The sequence below is a fragment of the Eucalyptus grandis genome, chromosome 10 (genome assembly GCF_016545825.1).
Source record: "Eucalyptus grandis isolate ANBG69807.140 chromosome 10, ASM1654582v1, whole genome shotgun sequence".
NCBI classification, from domain to species: domain Eukaryota; kingdom Viridiplantae; phylum Streptophyta; class Magnoliopsida; order Myrtales; family Myrtaceae; genus Eucalyptus; species Eucalyptus grandis.
The window spans coordinates 19,253,134-19,274,704 of NC_052621.1; the positions used below are offsets into that span (position 1 = coordinate 19,253,134).

The 21,571-nt window shown below is 41.9% G+C and overlaps 3 protein-coding genes, 1 non-coding gene and 1 pseudogene across 4 annotated transcripts; 3 read left to right on the forward strand and 2 right to left on the reverse strand.

The window, feature by feature from the left end:
* The first annotated feature begins 739 nt into the window (after positions 1–739).
* Positions 740–2,559, forward strand: LOC104423706 (40S ribosomal protein S15). Its single transcript, XM_010036165.3, has 3 exons — positions 740–861; positions 970–1,027; positions 2,279–2,559. Exons 1-3 carry the CDS (start codon positions 740–742, stop codon positions 2,525–2,527), a joined length of 429 nt encoding a protein of 142 aa, XP_010034467.1. The 3' UTR covers positions 2,528–2,559.
* Positions 1,551–1,711, forward strand: LOC120289257. The gene has a single exon (XR_005547181.1). It is a non-coding gene; the product is annotated as a small nucleolar RNA snoR143 (small nucleolar RNA).
* Positions 2,560–9,812: 7,253 nt separating the features above from the next.
* Positions 9,813–11,610, reverse strand: LOC104423708 (transcription factor bHLH92). Its single transcript, XM_010036166.3, has 3 exons — positions 11,223–11,610; positions 10,733–11,026; positions 9,813–10,193 (listed from the first exon to the last, which is right to left on the reverse strand). The coding sequence occupies exons 1-3, from the start codon at positions 11,412–11,414 to the stop codon at positions 10,089–10,091; spliced, it is 591 nt and encodes a 196-aa protein (XP_010034468.2). The 5' UTR covers positions 11,415–11,610; the 3' UTR covers positions 9,813–10,088.
* Positions 11,611–12,955: 1,345 nt separating this feature from the next.
* LOC104422144 (CRM-domain containing factor CFM3A, chloroplastic/mitochondrial) lies at positions 12,956–18,504 on the reverse strand. The gene is given in 14 exon segments (XM_039303552.1): positions 12,956–13,290; positions 13,396–13,485; positions 13,571–13,630; positions 14,081–14,373; positions 14,456–14,508; positions 14,510–14,610; positions 14,955–15,305; positions 15,632–15,762; positions 15,839–16,322; positions 17,153–17,340; positions 17,343–17,378; positions 17,381–17,835; positions 17,918–17,999; positions 18,076–18,504. Coding segments are annotated over 13 exon segments (2,538 nt in total). The 5' UTR covers positions 17,983–17,999; positions 18,076–18,504; the 3' UTR covers positions 12,956–13,059.
* A 262-nt stretch (positions 18,505–18,766) lies between these two features.
* LOC104422143 lies at positions 18,767–21,318 on the forward strand (annotated as a pseudogene).
* The last annotated feature ends 253 nt before the right edge of the window (positions 21,319–21,571 follow it).

The window sequence follows — 21,571 nt, forward strand, 5'->3', positions numbered from 1 at the left end:
ATGGAAAGTGAAATGACAATAACATTAATAAAATAATAAAAATGCATTGAGAGTATGTGTTTCGGATGATTGATTTCTATTTTCATAATTCCATATTTTTTATCGACATCTTCAATCTATTTCCTTTTTTTTCCGCCTTTCCTTGTGTCCAACACTTAACCAATTTTATAATAATCAATTATATTGATGTTGGCACTAAGTAAAATATTTGTCAACTATTCACATCATATATCGACAAGCATAATTCATGGTTGTCGATAATTATCAATCATAATCATTAATAAGCTATTCTACAATCATTGACAATCACATCATATTTTTGTTGAAAATCATATCGATTCTATCAAGCCAATTCTATATGACAAAACCAATACATGTGTCGATCATAAAGAATTGGTTATTTTTTAGTGCAAACAAATTCTCGAAGCCATGATTAAAGATGAGATCACTTATATGCAGTAATTGAATGTAAGTCATATCCTATTACATAAATTTCATGAAAAAAAACAATGATTGACAGGGAGAGGAAAAGGTGAAACGAAATAAGATGGGTCGGAATGTAGGATAACTCATGCGGGAGAGAAAAACTGAGGGTACAAGAGTAGGGGCAATGCATTCCTTCTTTTGAGGCCTTATTTATTGCTGTGCAATTTTGATGGTTTCATAGCTATTGTACCATCCCTAATTTGATGTAAAAATTTCTAAAAAACGTTACATATTTTAAAAAGCGATCATTTGAATGACTGGTGAAAAATCCAATGTGGCTAACCTTAGTTCCTTCCGGGGGGTCGACCTGGACGCGCTCCTCGACATGTCCACGGACGAGCTCGTCAAGCTCTTCACCGCCCGGGCTCGCAGAAGTTACCTTTGCTCTTTTGCTGTATTGTAGCGAGATCTTAAGATTGGTCGAAGGTTTGGACTGGCGAGCGATGATGTTGTTTTCGTGGTTTGATTTGATGATGTGGGTAGGTTCCAGAGAGGTCTCAAGAGGAAGCCCATGGCCCTGATTAAGAAGCTGCGCAAAGCGGTAATTTGCTTGTTTTCGTTTATTGTTATTTGCCTCTATCTAATCAGCGAGTTTGATTAGACTGTATTACTGCAAATGAGCTAGATTTCTGTAGTATTGGTTTGTTTTGCGCATCGAATTTGAAATCTGGTAGCTTTTGTGGGATCGATTTGCCGGTCAGTGTTGGTGCTTTACCATTTCAATGGTTGATACTTACTGCTTCGGGGGCTTTCTGTTTTTGAATGGAGTGGATGGGGCTGAGGTAAAGCATAGCAGTGTATGGTTGAGAGCAATATTTAAGTCTTCCCTAATCAACAGGATCTGTTATTATAAATTTATAAGAACGGTGAAATGCTTAAAGTTTGTTCAAGTTCTATGTCGAAACCCAACGCTTTGAAAATTTGTTGACTTGACAACGCTTTGGGGCATAAGAGTAGTTTGAGTGGAATCATCAGGGCTAACTGCTGAGCCGTTCCTGTGATCAAATAAGTTTCTTGGTATTTAGTTAAGAGCAATGTGGGGATTAGTGAATATGATAGGAGTTCTGCACCTGTGTATAGACCTCCCTCTACTCGTTAGTGTAGCCTTAAGCGTTGGTGCAGAAACTAATAGCTGTTAAATCAGCGGCGGCTAGACAACCGCTGAGATGGATCCACAGGTGAATTGCCCAAAGTGCTGCTTGCCTACTAAATCCATCTTAAATGCTCCATTGGGATGTTATTTCCTTTTGAAAAAGAAAAAATTTAAGAGAACTGGCTTCCAAATACATTAGTTTATAGGAAATTTTAGATACTCGTGTGTCTTCTTTCTTTGTGGGTCATTAGTACTTTGAAGTCATCTGGGTCATAGTTTTGATTGATAAAGGATTTATTAGTCCCAGAATGATATATAGTGGAATATTCTGAAAGTTAAAAAGAGAACATTGACTCGTAATTAAGCTCATGCTTGATGTTGTAGTTCTCAAGCTTGCGAGATACCTGTGAACTATCATAATGGATTCCAGTTTGATTTAGAGGACCAAAATTTTGCTTTCCAGAGAGGTATTTTTTGCTCTCTTCTAGCCAGGCATAGAGGCTGATAGATCATTGCACCTTCCGCTATGTTTGACTCAATTTACAGCTTCATGCTGTATTTTACTTCCTACTACAAATGCTTGTTTTGCTGAAAAAAAAAAAATGCTCCCTGTGTAAAAACTCTTGATATATATTATTTATCTACTTACTGGTAAGATAATCCATGGTCATTGAATCTTTTTCTTGTCTGATGGATCAGAAAAGGGAGGCTCCCCCTGGTGAGAAACCCGAACCAGTCAGAACTCACCTGCGCAATATGATCATTGTTCCAGAGATGATTGGAAGCATTATTGGAGTCTACAATGGTAAAACCTTTAACCAAGTGGAAATAAAGCCTGAGATGATTGGACATTACCTGGCCGAATTCTCCATCAGTTACAAGCCTGTCAAGAATGGTAGACCAGGTATCGGTGCCACCCATTCATCGAGGTTCATTCCTCTCAAGTAAAATCGACGGGGCAACTTGAGAGGTCTTTGTTGGATTATAATGTCTCAGTTGCTGTTATCTGTTCTGTTTTTTTTTTTACTCTGTTTTCCTCTGTTTTTTTATTTAAAAAACAGCCAAGTGCATTTAGTGTTTTTTTGCTATTTTCTAGGAAGTGAATTAGCACGTTTAGGTGCAGTTATATGCTGCACGTGTGTGTGGTTTGTGAGCAATTTATGTTCTTGTTTAAGTTGTCCTGTACTTAACAGTTTCCTTAGAAAACTGACGTACGCAAGTTTGTGTTCTGTTTTCTCTGTGCTTCTCTTCCTCATTCAAAAACTATAGCTTCTGGTTTTCTGTTTCTAGTTTACTGTTTTGATCAGTAACAACAGTGGTATCAGAGCGTGTATGATCTTGAGGGACTGTGAAGTGACGCAAGTATCGAAGTGTAAAGAAGTTAAAGGGTGATGGAGACAGGGTCGAGTGGTTTCTCTGCGATGGCTTCTCCAGTATTTACTGGAGAGAATTATCAAGCATGGGCTGTTAAGATGACAGCATAGGGTCATGATCTATGGGAAGCTGTGGAGGATGATTATGAAGTTGCTCCACTTCCAGATAATCCGACCATGAATCAAATCAAACTTCATAAAGAGAGAACCATAAGAAAAGCCAAGGCAAAATCTTGCCTCTATGCTGCTGTCCCGCCTACCATCTTTACCAGAATTATGAAGTGTGACTCTGCAAAGGCCATATGGGACTTCTTGAAGGAAGAATATGAAGGAGATGAGAAGATAAGAGGTATGAAGGTGCTGAATCTCTTGAAAGAATTTGAGAGACAACAGATGAAAGAGTCTGAGTCAGTGAAGGAATACTCTGATAGGCTAGTGGGGATAGCTGATAAAATCAGAGTTTTAGGGACTGACTTGAAGGATGAAAGGCTTGTTCAGAAGATCCTGGTGTCTCTTCCAGAGAAGTTCGAAGCCACCATAGCGTCTCTGGAAAATACAAGAGACTTACCTGATATAAAGCTTGCAGAATTGTTAAATGCTCTGCAGGCACAGGAGCACAGAAGACTGATGAGAAGAGAAGAGTTTGTAGAGGGTGCGCTGCAAGCTAGAGTGAAATCAAATGATGGAGGCAAATGGAAGAAATGGATTCAGTCTAGAGAAAATGCTGGTGACTCCAAGTTTGTAGCAAAAGAAGGAAATTCCGGTGGGTCTAGCAAATGGAAGAAGAATAAAAAGCCTTGTCAATACTGTGGTGGAACTAATCATCAGTTTTTTAGATGTTAGAGAAAGCCTGATGCTAGATGCAGAAGATGTCACAAGTTGGGTCACATGGAAGCCATCTTCAAAGAAAAAAATTACCAGCAAGCAGGAAAAGCACAAGTAGCATTGAATGAAACTGAGGAAGAGCACTTGTTTGTAGCTTCTTTTTCTGAATCTTCTGTTGGGAATGATGCATGGCTGGTGGATAGTGGCTGTACCAATCATATGACTGGCAATTTGAAGTTGTTTAGAAGTCTAAACAAGTTAGTCAGGTCTAGAGTCAGAATTGGCAATGGACAGTATATCGAAGTGCAAGGGAAGGGTACAGTGGCTATTGAAGGAAATTAGGAGGTGAAGCTAATCAGTGATGTTCTCTTTGTGCCAAATATTGACCATAATTTGTTAAGTGTTGGTCAATTAGTTGAGAAGGGCTATAAAGTGAAGTTCGAAGGGAAGGAATGTCTTATTAATAATGCAGATAGCAAAGAAGTGCTAAGAATTCCAATGGATGACAAGAGTTTCATGTTCAAGCCACAAGAGATGCAACAAATGGCTTTAAAGTGCAAAGAAGAAAATGTAGAGCTATGGCATAAAAGACTTGGGCATGTTCACAGGAAGAGCATGTCGTTTATGCAGAGAAATAGCTTGGTAGATGACTTGCCAAGTTTGGAGGAGGAATTTCCACAGTGCAGAACTTGTCTTCTTGGCAAGCAAGCCAGATTTCCTTTCAAAGGAGGAGGCTAGAGAGCATGTGAGAAGCCGCAATTAGTCCACACAGATTTATGTGGACCTATGTCTGAGTCTTCTCTCAATGGTAGCAGGTATTTCATTACCTTCACTGATGATATGTGACTAGGATGAGTTGGATTTATTTTCTGCGAGCCAAGTCTGAAGTTGCTGATGTGTTTGTGAAGTTTAAAGCCTTAGTTGAGAATCAAAGTGGAAAGAAAATTAAAATGCTCAGGTTTGATAATGGTTCTAAGTATACTGCTCACAAGTTTAAGTTGAATTGTGAGCAAGCAGAAATTGTGCAGCAGTTCATCAAGCTCCTTATTCACCTCAAAGAATGAGGTCGGTGAGAGGAAAAAAGAAGTATTATGGAGATGGCCAGATGTATGATGCAGGAGAAGATGTTGCCTAAGAAGTTCTGGGTTGAAGCAGCTAATACTGCAATGTTCTTGTTGAACAGATTGCCCACAAAGGCCTTAGAGAGGTCAACACCTTTTGAAGTCTAGTATGGTGTTAAACCTTATGTGAAAAATTTGAAGGTTTTTGGGTGTTTGTGTTACACTCATGTTCCTGAGGTCAAGAGGGACAAGCTGGATAAGAAAGCAGAGCTTGGAATCTTCATTGAGTATAGTCTCCAATCAAAAGCTTACATAATTTTTCATCCTATGACAGGGAAGGTGACAGTAAGCAGAGATGTTGTTTTTCTAGAGGAAGATGAGTGGAATTGGATGGAAGAAAAGAGTGTAGAACAACAACAGTTCGAAAAACAACCTGCAACAGATGTAGAGGTTGATGAAATTATAGATGGATTGGAAGACAATATGGATGATTTACCAATGAGAGGCACAAGGTCACTTGCTGAAATCTATGAAAGAAGCAATGTGGCAATGCTCGAACCATCTAACTTTGTGGAAGCTAAGGAGGATCAGAGGTGGATTGCAGCAATGAAAGAGGAGATTGCAATGATCCAGAAAAACCACACATGGGAGCTTGTCGATAGACCATCTGATAAGAATGTGATTAGGGTTAAGTGGGTGTTTAGAACAAAACTTAATCATGATGGTTCTGTTAATAAATACAAAGCTAGACTGGTGGTGAAAGGCTATGCACAAATATGGGGAGTAGACTATTCTGAAACATTTGCTCCGTTGTACGACTTGATACAATAAGGTTACCGTTAGCTATTGTAGCGAGAGAAGGGGTGGCCTATATTTCAGTTAGATGTCAAGTCTGCATTTCGAATGAAGAGCTTGAGGAGGAGATTTTGTTGAACAACCTGAAGGCTTTAGTATCAAAGGGCAAGAAGAGAGTGTATACGGAGTTGAAGAAAGCTCTATATGGATGAAGCAGGCTCCAAGAGCTTGGTATGGGAAGATAGATTGATATTTGCAGGATTTTGGTTTTGTAAAAATCTTAAGTGAGTTCACTCTTTATGTCAAGAAGGTGAATCACAGTGTTGTAATTCTGTCACTTTATGTAGATGATCTATTAGTGACGGGAAATGATATGGAATTGATAAAGAATGTGAAGCAAGATCTATTTGCAGTTTTTGAGATGTTAGACTTGGGAAATATGTCTTATTTTTTGGGTCTGGAAGTCAAACAGCTTCATATGAGATCTTCATCATTCGGGAAAAATACATGAAGGAAATTCTAAAGAAGTTTCAGATGGAAGATTGTCGAAGTGTAAGCACTCCTATGGCTGCTAAAGAGAAGCTGAGAAGAATGATGGAACAAATGCAAAGTGGATGCTTCTATGTATAGAAGTCTGATTGGGTGTCTCATGTATCTTACAGCAACCAGACCAGATATTCTATTTGCTGTGAGTATTTTATCCAGGTTTATGAGTAGTCCTAGTCAGTTACATTTGATTGCAGCAAAAAATGGTATTGAGATATCTCAAAGGAATATTGTTCTTTGGTGTGAAGTTTAAGAAATGTCAGAAGTTTAATTTGCAAGGATTTTCTGATAGTGACTGGGCTGGTTCAATAGATGACATGAAGAGTACGTCTGGATATTGTTTCAGTTTTGGTTCTGCTTGTTTCTCCTGGTGTTCTAAAAAGCAAGAGATTGTAGCTCAGTCTATTGAAGAGGCTGAGTTTATAGTAGCTACTGCCGCTGCAAATCAAGCTTTGTGGCTGAAAAAGATAATGAATGATCTGTGGTTGAATTCTAGTGATTGCATTGAAGTTAATGTGGATAATCAGGCTGCTTTAGGAATATCTCAGAATCCAGTTTTTCCATGGAAAAACCAAGCATTTCAAAGTCAAATTTTTCTTTCTGCGTGAGGTGCAACAAAGTGGCGAAGTTAAGTTGGTCTACTGCAGATCTGAAGATCAGCTTGCAGACATGTTCACAAAACCACTTCAAGCTGGAAGATTTGAAGTATTAAGAAAGAAAATTGGAGTATGCAGCTGCAACTGATCCAAGGAGGAGTTTGTTGGATTATAATGTCTCAGTTGCTGTTTTCTGTTTTTTTTTTTTTTTTACTCTGTTTTCCTCTGTTTTTTTATTATTAAAAAACAGCCAAGTGCATTTAGTGTTTTTTTGCTATTTTCTAGGAAGTGAATTAGCACGTTTAGGTGCAGTTATATGCTGCACGTGTGTGTGGTTTGTGAGCAGTTTTTGTTCTTGTTTAAGTTGTCTTGTACTTGACAGTTTCCTTAGAAAACTGACGTACGCAAGTTTGTGTTCTGTTTTTTCTGTGCTTCTCTTCCTCATTCAAAAACTATAGCTTCTGGTTTTCTGTTTCTAGTTTACTGTTTTGATCAGTAACAACAGTCTCATCCGTCTGTGTTTCTTTTTGCAAGGACGACCATCATCATCATTCTGAGGTAGAATTCATTTTGTTAAAATATAAGTTGTGGTAGCAGTTGAAGCATTCACCTACTGTTGCGAATTTTCTGGATGGTTCATACGCTCTTATGAAGTCGTGGTGCTGAACATTTTCTAATTGTCCTGTCCTGTTATGTCTTATACATGGAAAGAATGCGGTTACAATCCTGGGTTAATCAAGTTTCCAAGCCCGGCAAAAGATGCAAATTTGAGATATTAGTAATTAGTCTTTGTGCTATAGTCGAATCATCGGGCAATCACGATGCCAAGCTAGTTGTGTAGTTAAATGTTGATGCATGGAATGCGGTATTCACACACCGTTAAGAGTACGTAGAGTACATATGAGTTCCAGCTTGTTACTTGAATTGAAATCGTCTGGTAGATTAGGTTGCCCACGGACTTCGGACATCAAATCGGTTGACCTTTACATCACAACAAATAGATATTTCTTTTGGAGTAAATGGGCTTGTCCATGGTTAGATATTTCTTTTGTGGCGATCTTTGCCACTCGGCCTTCTACCACAAGTTTTTACGAGACCTTGTTGAGATAGGACGGCTTGTAGAGACTAAGGGTGTCAAAAATACCCGGATCGACTTGATACGTATAGAATCGAATCAAATCAGAAATTTCAGGTCTTTGAGGTTTCAGTAATTGGTAAAAGAATTTGGGTGTTCTTGGCTGCTCAAGTTTTTTTTCTTTCCAGGTCATGTACCCCAGTCGTTCCGAAACAACTATTTTTTTTACCCCTCCTTACATAGTCCTTGAATACATTGCCTCTGGGACGAAGGTGAAGGCCTTCAGAGGGTATTGTGATTCCTTGGCAATTACAATTTCGTAGTACTCAGAGACGCTCTAGGCTTAGTGCCTGCGCCTCCTGTACCCCTCTCTCTTCACCGCTCCCCCTCACCTTTGATGCATCGATGACTCACCCGACCTCCATGTTCAGCAGTGTCTCCGAATTAGTGCGAACAGCTCACCTACGACTTTGTGGAGCCTGACAAGCCGTCATCCATGGTCGTTTGAAACAGCTCACTGTCACCCACAATCGAGCTTTAGTTCTCTCCTCCATGACCGTCTAGATCTCAATGAGATAGGCGGTCATGGAGCCTCTCATCGTCTCCATATCTGGAGAGTCGTGCCAGATTTGGAGGCGCCTTGTCGCCAGTCAAATTCTCGTTTGCGGTGCTGTTCAACTCAGGAGGTTGCCGTAATGGAAAAATGCGAAGGGAAGAAGAAGCGCGCCCCCCCCCCTAAAAAAAAAATAAACGCCCGACCCGACCTGTATATCATTTGTGTTCATTTCGGCTATAGATGGAAACCCGAATTCAACCGCCCCTCGACACCCCCAGGAGAGAGAGAGAAAGATAAACTTGGTGAGAACTTTTAGGATTGATTATGGTGAGGTTCGAAGGATGCGTTTGGTTTAGCTTTAGCTTTTAGCCTTGAAAATCTCTTCAATCAAATGTTGGGTTGAGGTAGCTGAAAGTCCAATGTTGATTGAGACCAGTTTTGAATTTTCAGTATTTAGCCAAATACTAAAACTACTTTTTTTCTTTTTTCCTCAAAACTACTATCATAAATATTTTAGTTTTTCGATTTTATCTCTTATTGTTTCAAAACTACCATTACTTTCATTATAGTCAGCAAATAGTTTAATATTTTTAATAAAAAAGAAAAATGAAATTCAAAAGTTCTTTATAAAAATAGATTTGTCAAGCACCATTTACGTCAAAATAGCTTTATAAAGATTTTTTACTAAACACAACTTACATTTCTCCGAAATTCTTTAGACCAAATATATTTGCTTTTTTCAAGATTTATTTCTAAAGTTGAACGAAACACAGCCAAAATCTTACAACCGGATGGGATCTGATGAAGAAAAACAGTACGTGGGAACACAAATGAAAAACAATTTCCACATGGCCACATCCCATTCAATTATCTATTCTCGACTATGAATGAAAGCCTAAGATCACGTCAGTGTACAGGGACAACCTACGAGAAGATTCCCCACAATTTTTCCGAGAATCCTAAGTTGCCTCTCATGAGTGTGTGCGTGCGTGACTCCGAAGAGTCAGAAAAGGACTGGCAGGCCATCAAACCTGGCGGGTCGCTCGAATCGTCAATTCCTGGTACCTTTCCGCTGTTTTGGATTAGCGGTTTTGTTGACCCCCCTTCACATCTCAACGCTTAGTCATCGGGCTCCCTCGACGGCGTTTTTGACCCTTCAACTTACACTAGAATCACGTAATACTACTTTTCTATACTTGAGTGGGTGGCATGTCATGCCTTTGCGTGAACTGATTAGAAAGCTTCCGAAAGTTTTGTGCGTATGATTTGCATGAGTGAAATAGATTAATCGCTTTTTTTAATCGATAATACATCTCAATTCTTAATTTTGTAATACTCGATATGAATATATACTTTCCCAATAGAGTTGAGCAAATGAAACTTGAGTGAATATAAAAGCCTCGAGCTATTCGTTAGGAAAATTTGAAGTTTTAATTTACGAGAACTATAGTTCCCAACAATCCTAATCGAAGAGGACTCTAACTATACTTTTGATTAGTGAGCTACAAGTACAGACGCAACCCTCATTTTATTTGATTAGATCTGTACATAGATGACATCCATAATTTGTGACCACTCGACTAAAAGCACCCGGAGGGAAGCTTCGTCCAATTTACAAACATGCAAGCAAGGGAAGTCTCGAACCGACGTGGAAGAAACTTGGCGTCGATGTTCATTTGTCGTTAGCTCAACCAGTCCATCTTGCCCTCGTAGCTATTGGGATGAAGTTTCCTCTCGGTTTCGAGCAGGGTCCACTGGATGACGTTTTCAACATGTGCGGCTTCAATCTTCTCGCATCAACAAAACAGGATGAATAGTCAAATGACTAAATAATTTTTAGCAAAAAGCCATTGTCGTCTAACGTTGCACGTGCGAGTCTTGCCGCTAATACAGCTAATTAAGGAATGTAATCACTAATCTTTTCGCTAGGTTTGACCTTTCCTTTCTCTTCTTCATGACCCTGACCAACTATTTCTGGAACTTGATCGAGCTTATGTTCATGTGTAGATAAACCTCTCGGGACGTCATAAAAACATAAGGGGAATTCCCCATGAAAAGAAGACGTATCAGAACACAAGCCAGACACCATAAAAAAGAACATGCGAAAAGAGACGGCGCATGTAAAAAAAATGCGGTTTTCGAAATTCATGCTTTGGCAACAGAAACGAAGGACGCCGAACTTTCCATGGACTGGGAAAATTTCGAACTTGTGCTGCATGAACATCGTACAAGTTCTTATTTACATTCAAGAAAAATGAAAATCACGCGTGCGAAGAACATGAAACAGTGATTAGTGTACATTGGCATCGGATTGTTGTGCACATACCTCATTTTCAACCTCGATCACGGCGAAGAGTTGGTCGGCCGAGCACTGCGTTTGAATCGCCGTAGCTTTCAGTTCCATGTTGTCCAGGCACTTGAGGACCTCCAACATAGAATCAATCCCGGACGTCGGATTCGCAATCTTGACTCTGATCTTGGTCCCTCCAGCTTTGTCCCCTCCGCTCTTCTCGTTCAGACCAGACTTCAGCTCCCCGTTTTGTCTCTCCAGCTCTTGCTTGTACTTCACCAGCTCCTTGATTCTCATGCGAGCTGTTTGGACGATGGAGTTCTTGTCATTCTGCAACAGAGATTCGCAACGGAGTTAGAGAGGCGCAGAAAATCTTACTCACGTAAAGCTTGTACTCCCTATCCCCAGCCTGCCGCGGCGGGCTAGTTACAAGAAGTGGCCTGCACAGGAATTCGAGCCTGCTTTCTGAAGCTCCGTCTGGTGTCGAGAGTTAAACCGCTCGACAAAGATTATAGCTTTTACAAACCTGGGTACCATGAGGCAATTCGGCGAGCAATGCGGAGTAGCTACGCTTCTGCTTCTCCCTCCTCATCCTCTCGCTCAACATGTGTCGAAAACCCCGTTCACGGTCGAATTCTTGGATCTGGCTCGGTTCGGCCCAGCTCCTCCTCAAGAACTCCATCACCCGCTTGTTCATATTGTTCCCCGGGTTCGGCATGAACCCTCAGTCTTGACTCGGCAGCCGGTTTGTATATGGTGAAAAGGCGCTTCGGTTTGCCGCTGGCAGCAGCGGCGGCGGCAGCGGCTCCACCAGTTGATCGCACCAGAAGATGTCGCTTTGAACCTCTTCGTGGAAGAACAAATCCATGACACCCCTTCCTCTCTCTCTCTCTCTCTCTCTCTCTCTCTCTCTCTCTCTCTCCCTTCAATTTTTGCCGGGGATTTTCAAATTTCTGCAGCAGCAGTTAATATATATATAGCGGTCCTCCTCCTGGAATGGCGTTTTCTCCCCGCACGAGAGGCTCGAAGAGCACGATATAAAACGTGGCATTTTTCCCCATTTCTTGCTGGGAAACAAAAAACGTGGTCAACTATGTTGTCTCTAGTCTCGGAGACTCCTATGCGGTCAAATTTTGCGCATGCGGTTCCAAGGAAAAGTTTTGCGGTGGGGGAGCAGCTCGGGGGTCCTTGTCGAAAGCTGGTCAAACGTGAGGACAAGTCTTCGGTTTTAACCCACTTCGGACTGTACGAGGAGCGCAGTCAGTCTGATGCAAAATCAACGGTCAGCAGGAAGTCCATCAGATGAGATCAGCAATTCTCCAGACCGGCTGATGACTAGGATGGAGGTTGACTTTCTAATTTCTCTCTACTTTTTTTAACCATTTAAGGCTCAGATGACTTTTCTGCGTTCACACACCACACCAGGATGGCTAAGAGCTTTGAGTCAACGGATTAATATAAGGTTTATCGCCATAGAATAATGCTCATGTGTGTTTGAGACAGAGCGATGATGGCGAAACGGATTTTGTCATTTTGATGCCAGAATATTTTCGGATACGTGAGATTGTAAAGTCGAAATCCTCGTGTGAATGGAATGCCGATAGCCTTGCTGGACCAACTGCGCTTTGCAGATGGGTACGGGACCTTTTCAACATGATGGAGTCACAGTGGGATCGCTTTTAACCCTTTGAATTAAGAATGTGATATTGTTATGGATCAACCTAAATAAATGATAGCAGATATGGTAGAAGTATCACCGCTTATCGCGGTCAAAGTCGACCTGAATATCTGTCTTATGTGGATAAACCCTAATCACTTAGCAATTGAAATAATGGTTTTAACTTTAATCTGCTTATTGGGAGAAGTCGACATAACGTTCAATCAAAGCTTGGAAGCAAAGTCAGCATTAGTTACAGAGAAGACCCTTCAATAGAATATGAAGATATATTAAGGCACGGTTTGGAACCTCTGAATAACTAAAGAGTCAATTTATCCGTTGATATCATTGGCGATGTTATTCAAGATGGTCCCAACAAAATAGAAAAAGAAGAAAATACAAAAAACCATCATCCACCGACGAGTCATGATCTTGCCAAGAAACTTTATATGCCAGTAAGCGTTCGGATTTCTGACTGTCGGGTCCCCTTTTGAACCGGCCACAGTGTAGCAAGCGTGATACTGTACAGGAGATGGAGAAGACATCTTACACCTGCAAAACTATAGCCACAAGCGCTTCCATCGTTATCGCGTAAACTTCCTTCATCGTTATCGCGCTTCCTTCGAGCTTAAGCTATAATCTCGTCCAAGCATTCAACGTTTATGCCAGAAAATGCTTGAAGTTCGTTCTTCTGTGCAGTCTGCAACTAGGACCAATTATGACCAATTTCTTTCTCGTGATCGGTGGCATGCACGGTGGTGCTTGATACTGCATATGCACGTGCAGTCAGGTCTTCTGAATCTGGTTGAGATTCCTCATTTTCTTCATCATCTGAAAAATCAGCTTCCGAGAGCAGTTCATAACTCGGATTGCTGGGTTTGTCTCCACCGTCATTTTCGCTGTTATACATCCCCAGATATGTCTCATCTCCTTCCTCCTATTTAAAAGGATCAGAAACAGATAACACAAACAAACAGGAATCTTGGAACCTAATTTAAAATAGATATAAGGAAAAGCAAGATAAGAACAAGCTAAGGTATACCTCACTGTCCTCCTCATCAGTGGGGTAAGCAGAATCTAATCTGTCATAAAAAGCGTTGTTGCATTTTTCTTTCATGCGGTCCATTTGTTCCTATGAATATGCAAGTAACTTAAGTATATCCCTGTTTAAACAACTGCACCAAACTGGCAAATTCAACAAGTAATGGGGCCCTTACGATTTCAAATTGAAGTTGCTCCACCTTTTTCTGCAGATTGGCCACGTGATTTTGGAATGCCTGTTTCAACGAAACATAGAAACTGTCAGAAATTTCTATGTTATCCCCTCCCCAAAAATAGACACTTGTCACATGAACAGTATCAATCCAGGTGCTTTTGACATCTAAATCCGGAAACCAAGTAACTTCAACAAAGCTAGACAGCCTTCAGGTCATCAATAAGTGACTCATGCCATTGTGCTCCCACAATATTCAGAAATGTGTTTCAAACCAAGACTGCAATGGAAAATTACCAGCCAAGCATACCAATTACTATACACACAAGTGCACTATGTTTTAATATCTGGAACTCAACAAAGATGGGAACATATTATTAGAGCAGACCACTAGCATTGGCACAGATACATGCAAACATGCACATCAAACAAGGTGAGATATGTTTGTACCTGCAAATTTAATACCAGAAAATCAAGAATTTTGGTGAAAATAGATGCAGTTGTATAGCCGTACCTCAAGCCTTTGAAGCTCAATAGAACGAGCCAGAGCCTTCCTCTTTGTCAAAAGATTCTTCGGCCTCAAGGTGGAAGGCCGCTTATAATCCTTTCCACGGAACACCACAATGGCGTACCCTTTGGAGACTTTGTCTACAGAAACCAAGATCCCACCACTCTCGGCTTCAAGAGCCAATGCTACTTTCTTAACAGAGTCAAAGGTCTTTGCCTTCACAATGATCTTCACCAGTTCTCGATACTTCCAGTGCAAGTGCATGTTCTCCACTGTACCATCAAAAACTCCCCGTCTTCCTGGAAGAAGGAGATCAATCAGCAATATAAGCATTAGCCTCCCGGGTTTACATACGTGAATGGTAATGTCAAGAGTTTCTACCAAGAAGCAAAAATGCTTTCATCCTTAAGCCAATCTTGTGGAACATGAATCTCTTCATCAGAGATGCTTTCTGGGTCTGCTTGCCGTTCTGCCGGTTTCAGGAACTCCTCAACCTTTGACAAAGCTCTTTTGGCTCGAGATAGCCTTTTCGCAGCCTAGGAGATTTATTCAAATTTAGGTTGTAAGCAGATAGACATTTAGTACTAACACCATGTTCGCTGATGCTTCAGCATAGTAAGACATAAATTACACACTTCATTATTGAATTCAACCATGCATCAATACCTTACCTATTTGATGAATACTTCTGAAAAAATATATTTTGGGCAGAAATGAATGAAAATTTCAAGCACAACATTAATCACTAGTGAACCATCAACAAGAGTTTTGCTTTCACCAGAACCAAAGATGCTTGGTTTAACAACAACTATTTACAGGAAGAGGCCATTTATGCTCTTAAAGCAAAGAGAGATGCTGTACAAGAAATGAGAATACTTACAAAATCAAGCTTTCTTTCGAGCTTCCTGACAAGGCTTGCATGCCTTGTTATTTCTGCTTCTATCATAACTTTTTCTTTGTGCTGTTCATCCAACTTCTTTCCCCACTTTTTATTGGCATCAAGAGTCTCCATAAGCGTACCAGTATTTCCAGGCTGCTCATACATATGATTGGTTGGGACAACCAAGGCTGATGCCCTCAAGCGAGCTTGCTCCTCCTCATCTTGAAGGGACTTTGCTAGTCTTTCCCTCTCCAATAATGCTTCAGTGACTTCTGGTGAGAGAAAATTTTTACCTCGATAGAAGACCAAGAAGTCCTTGTTTCTCGAGAGCAGAATCCCCCCTGTCAATTTCTATATCAAAAAGGTCAACTTAAACCATACTTTTCTACTGCTCATGAAAAAAAGGCAAAACAATGCAAGTCGATGCAATCAGAAAACAAACTAGTAGATTCCTTATGAACTGTCTTGATTGGCATAAAAAAATTTCAGTAGATTCAAGCGAAAAACTGTCATCATGAGAAAATAAACATGCAAAAAAATTGATCACAATTCTATGGAAAACCATCGTTTTTGAGGTTCACTGACAAATTACCAGAGACATCAATAGAGTAAACTATCAGATAAAAAACCACGTACATAGTACTTAATGGGTTGGACAAGTTTCCTGGAGCAATTACCTTAAGATCTTCTGCCATCCTCTCACTAGTTGTAAGCATTACGCCACGTTTAAGTGCAACCTTTGCAATTGAGCTTTTTTCCCATAGCTTGATCATGGCCACAGCCAAACCTTGGAGCTGCCTGCTTCTTCCTGGATACAAGAGAATTAAAGAACAATGAGAATGCCACTATGAGAGCCAACCAAGTAAGACGATGACATCACATACCTAAAGCAAAATGTGGAGGAAGTACTCTAGCAAGCCTTCTCAAAGCCGTTGCCTCCTTTTGGCTAATCGTTGCTCGTACTCCATAAGGAAGGATTCTGAAAGGAGGTTGGTAACCAGGAATTGTTCCAGGCAACATGTCTGCATCCACAGGCAAGGGCTCGCATCCTGGCCAGTCTTTGTACCTAGGACCCAGGCTATCTAGCAATTTATCCATTTCATGTTCATATTCAACTTCTGGCATTGATCCTGTATCCTTATTCTCAGACGCAATTTCAGATGCCTGTGCATCCTCACTGATTCTATATTGCGAAGGATTCCTACCAATGGTATCAGCAGGTGTTGATGAAGTTGATGAAGTAGCTGAGCTCCCTTCTTTTCTAAATATTCGTTTATTCAGTTGCACTGAAGGGTCTTTGTAGCTCACACCTCTATACAACGAAATGGATGTTCCAGACCTCCATACCACTAGACCACCAGTTTTCCTCTGTACACATGCATACAAGCATCATCAATAGATAAAATTACTTCAATACGCTTTAATAGTACCATTAATTAGGTTGGTTTCTGCAACACTATAAAGCGTGAAAATTAAAAGATAATACTATACGACCACAGTGCCTAGCAGCATTGTGGATGGAGAGAACAAGCTAGAATGTGCATATTCCATTTCCATGGGTTTAAATTATTCATACTTGTCTAATTGAAAATGGTAGTGAATAATTATCTACCACAGCCAGCCTTTACCTTCATGTCATACTTCCAGTTTCTACCAAACATGTTAATTAAACTAGAAACTTCAAATAACAAAGGGTGAGTTCTATCTTAATGGTTATGTGAAAGGTGATCATAGCTTTATCTGATTACTGACCACAGCTTGGGCCAGATGCACACGATCAAAGGACATACTCTGAACACTGTCCAATTGTTGGAAGCTGAAACCCATCTAAAACATGCTAAAGTTTGAGTCCTAGATCACCGACCAATGAAAATTAGCAACCTTCTTAAATTCTGCTAGAACAAATCTGACTATCTAAACACAGGTTGCATATCTCTTGCTCATTTTCAGTGAAATCAATAGTTGAATGTAGCCTATGTGGCTGAAACAGAAAGCACATGAAGCTGCCAAATCAATTTCAGCTGCCTTAATGAACATCAAACAAGAAAACCAGCACCTCGATTAAATTCAGTATAGGTACAGTCTGGTGAACCTTTCTATCAAGCTGCATATTACATTAACTACAGATTCCCTGTTAACAAGAGGGACTAAATGATACGAGACGTGAGAAATTGATAACATATATGCAAGAAGCATACCTCCAATATCTCGTGTGTCCTCTTCATGTTAAGTGCAGGCGAACCCTCAATTTTCAACCTCACAATTTCTGAAGACTTCCACCTCTCATGAATCGTGTCCACGACTGCCTGCGTAACACCACCTCCCTTAATCCTCATCTTGCTCTTCGTCTGAAAAGTCAAGTTCCTCAACCTCTTTAGCTCCGGCCCGGAAGTGTCAATTCCGCCACCGACGTCTTGCTCTTACTCTCGCCGACCACCCTTCTTCCTCTCCCTTCCCCTTTGGCTTCTCCCATGGAAACCTTGCTCCACTGCTCTCCCCAACCACATTTGCTTCCACAATTCTTGACTCTGGCGAAAACCCACCTCGTGTGTTTGGCAACAACCCTTCCTCCACATAAAAGATATCCTCCACAGATCCTTTCTCCACCACTCTTTCCGGCAGTCTTTCTCTCCTCTCATACCCATCATCCATATATTCAAATTTCTTCAATTTCTCCACAATCCTCTGCATTGTGGACCCACCACCACCACCAGCATCGCCGCTATTTCTATAATTGATCACAGCCTGAGGCAGTTTGGAGCTGTTTTGCCTATTGGATTGATTCCATTTATCTAACCAACCGTTGCTACTAAAGCTTAAGCTGGGATTGAATAAAGAAATGGGCTTTCCTCTACCAAGAGTTGAAATGCTCGATTTCCAACTAGGATTTGTTCAATGGACGCAAAAGAAAAAGCATTAAATTTCGCCGCACACGTTCTTTGCGATGAATTGGAGAGCCATACCTGAATAGAATGAAGGGGTTCCGATGAAACGTTGGGTAGAATTGACGGGGAGGGACGAGAGCCATCGAAGAGAGAGGTATACCTATGAATCAAATCATCAAGATAACACAACTCGTCAGAAATGAGCGAAACACAGTGAGTTTTACTGAGAGAGTAACCTCGGGCGGCTGGGCGAGAGAGCGGCCTCCACCAGGGGACGAGCGGCGTCCAACGGTGGCGTCCAGCTGAGCGGCGAGGCGAGCGAGGGTGACGGCGTCCAGCGGCAGTGTCGAGGAAGGTCCGGCGACGGCGACGAAGACACGAGTCTCACGGCATCAACGGCGGGCACGAACGGCGCGGCGAAGACGGCGGCGGTCGCGGCTCAACCCACGGCCACCCACGGCCAAGGGGGGAAGAACTCGGTTCGGGCGAGCAACGACAGCCCGGACGGCCGAGCGAGCGGCGGCAAGAGGTGGTGACGGTGGCTTGGGGAAGGCGGCGCGGACGGCGCGACAGCTCGTCGGGCTCAACGGCGAGATGGCTCGTCGGACGAGCGGTTGGTGGTGATGGTTGGGTGGCCAAGAGGTGGTGGTGAGTAGGGCGTGGGGGCGGCGGTGTGGTAGTGGGTGAAGGAAGAAGAAGAGAAGAAGAAGGGGGTTCGGCCGAGAGAGAGGGAAAGAGAAGAGAAATTTCCTTATCCTCTCCTAGCCTTTCGAACAAACAGAGTTCGAAATTTTATATCTCAAATTTTCTCTGCGCTCGTTGCTGCTCCGCCGTGCATCAATCGGCCGTTCCCCTGCCGTCGCCGGCGAACCACATTACGGCCGCCCCTACTCCGGTGCTCGCTTGCTTCTCTCTTCGGGTTCGTTGCTGCTCCGCGTTTGTTCCGGCGTTCCCGGGATCGCAGATGCAGCACACGGAGGAGAAGCAGCAAAGCTGCCCTTTTCATCACCTGGCAAATGGTTGAGAAACTGAGATGTAAATTTGGCGCCTTTTTTATCTTTGCTTCTTCTGTGGGATGCGATGGCAGATAAGGCGGAGAGGCTGCTGGCCGAGGCAGCTTCGCACGGGTCTCAGCTGGTCGTCTTCCCCGAAGCCTTCGTCGGCGGTTACCCCCGCCGCTCCACCTTCGGCGTCATCATCGGCAATCGCACGGCGAAGGGCAGGGAGGAGTTCCCCAAGTATCACGCCTCCGCCATCGATGTTCCAGGTACTAGCTTTACCACCATGTTTTTATGGTTAGTGGGCGTTGGTTCTCTTTTGGGTTTTTTAAGATAGTTCGTTCTCACCCAGATGCAATGATTCGTAGTTTCCGATGTTGGCCCTCTCTTTGAGCTCTGTAGCTAAGTGCAGAAAGTGGGTCGACTTCCAAGATTCGCAGTGTTGAAGCAGAGTCTCTTGTTTTATCTGTAGGGTGATGAACTTGGAGCAACCTGGATACTCATATTCCGTGTTTAGAAAGATTTTCTGTTTCGGAGCTTCTTCAAATGGCTACTTTGTATATCATGTGATTGTTCAATATGTCGCTCTCATTTGTGCCATCCTACCACACGGCTCTTCTCATGCCTTCCGCATATGTTCCATGATTGATGCTTATGCAGGCCCTGAAGTTGATTGGTTAGCAGCGATGGCTGGAAAATATAAAGTTTTCCTAGTGATGGGGGTGATAGAGAGATGGATATACATTGTATTGCACAATCCTGTTTTTTGATCCTCAAGGTCGTTACCTTGGGAAGCACCGTAAAGTCATGCCCACGGCTCTGGAGTGTGTCATCTGGGGATTTGGTGATGGGTTGACCATTCCAGTGTTTGATACGCCGATTGGGAAAATCGGTGCGGCCATTTGCTGGGAAAATAGAATGCCACTTCTGAGGACAGCAATGTATGCTAAAGGTTAGCTATTCTGCATGTTTGCAGCTTGTTTTTTGCTTGACCAGGTCAAACTAGAATTCATCTCCCGGTCTCTTTCATCTCCATTGAAATGCATATATCTGCTCTTCGTGACCATGTGTACTTGAAGGAAAAGTATAGAATTAAAAAATAGATGCCATGCCAACAATTGCACACATTCTTCTGAAACTTTGCTGCATGACGCAGCTGGTGATCTGATTTTGCCTAGTAACCATGTTCATATTTATGTTCTTACTTTAGCATAGATTTTGTGTTGCGGTTGGATATGATAATGATATTTCTCCCACCCTGGAATTCTTGGTTATAAGTTTTAAAGCCTGTATTAGGCTGTCAAATTGGTGTCCAATCTATCTGATCAGGCTAACTTTCGTTACCTGCATTGATGTCGTTGGAACCAGTGTTGGGGTAATGTTCGGAAGTTTAACCATCACAATTCATATTAGAATGTGATTCCATGGATTGTTGTCTGTCAATGCCTTGTTGGATTGCAAAACCTTCGTACCTCCTGTTGAGGCTGGGCTTCCATGAGCCATAATTTTGATATAGAAACTACAATTAGCACAGGAATGATGTTAGCTAAACTTGATCCAGGAAGGATTGAGAAAATCCTGTCTTCTTTATTTTGCAGGTGTTGAAATATATTGTGCACCGACAGCTGATGCGAGGGACACTTGGCAAGCATCTATGACACATTGCTCTTGAGGGTGGATGTTTTGTTTTATCAGCCAACCAATTTTGTCGTCGGAAAGACTACCCGCCTCCACCAGAGTATGTTTTTGCAGGAACAGATGACGATCTTAACCCAGATTCTGTCGTATGTGCTGGAGGCAGTGTAATTATATCTCCATCAGGAAATGTTTTGGCCGGACCCAATTATGATGGCGAGGCACTCATCTCAGCTGACCTTGGTATGTTCCTTGCACTTGCAGCTCGCGTGCACTTTAAATCTCTGGAAGTTAGCTAACAAAGGAGATTCTGATCTCATTTTAGTTGTGAGGGCTTCAGGTTTTTCCTCATGAGCTTGATTTACTTATGGTGTAATGATGTGCAGACCTTGGAGAAATAGCGCGGGCCAAGTTTGATTTTGATGTGGTTGGGAATTATTCAAGGCCTGAGGTGCTTAGCCTGACCGTGGGGGACAATCCGAGTAACCCAGTTACCTTTGCATTGACATCCGGGAAGCCTGAAGGCCCTTACAAATAGGTTATGTTTTCTTTCACGGAGCCAGGTCCAAATCATGGCAAATAACGCCTAGCAAATGTTGGTCCCAGTGGGAACCTTCTGATTGTTTGTTTCAACTTTTTGGACTCCTGATTGTTTGTTCAACTTTTTCGACTTCATGGGCTATTGTAAATTCTGATTGCAAGCAACATAGTTCATAAATACTTCCTGCTTGATAGTTGAGAAAGCAATGTTATATTTCAGTTGCACAGCAAACATGTCTGTATCCCATGCAGTAGGACTCTTGTAACTAGTCTGTCTCTTGGCAATGAAATAAGAACATTAATGACTTATCATGAATTAATTCGATCTTTTCTTTCGGTAGATCAATGACGAGTTCTTTTTTTTTTATCTGTTCGGCCAGTTGACGACGAAATGAGTTGTTAAGGAGCACATGGAATGATGAAGAGCATAGGTGGAATTGTTCTCTCATGTTGATCATAACTCTCGTGGAAAAGTTCATTTTAAGTTCTTTCAGGCAGATGACACCGGTCTTGCAAACTGGGACAGCAGCAACACCAACATGGTACTTAGCAGCAAGGA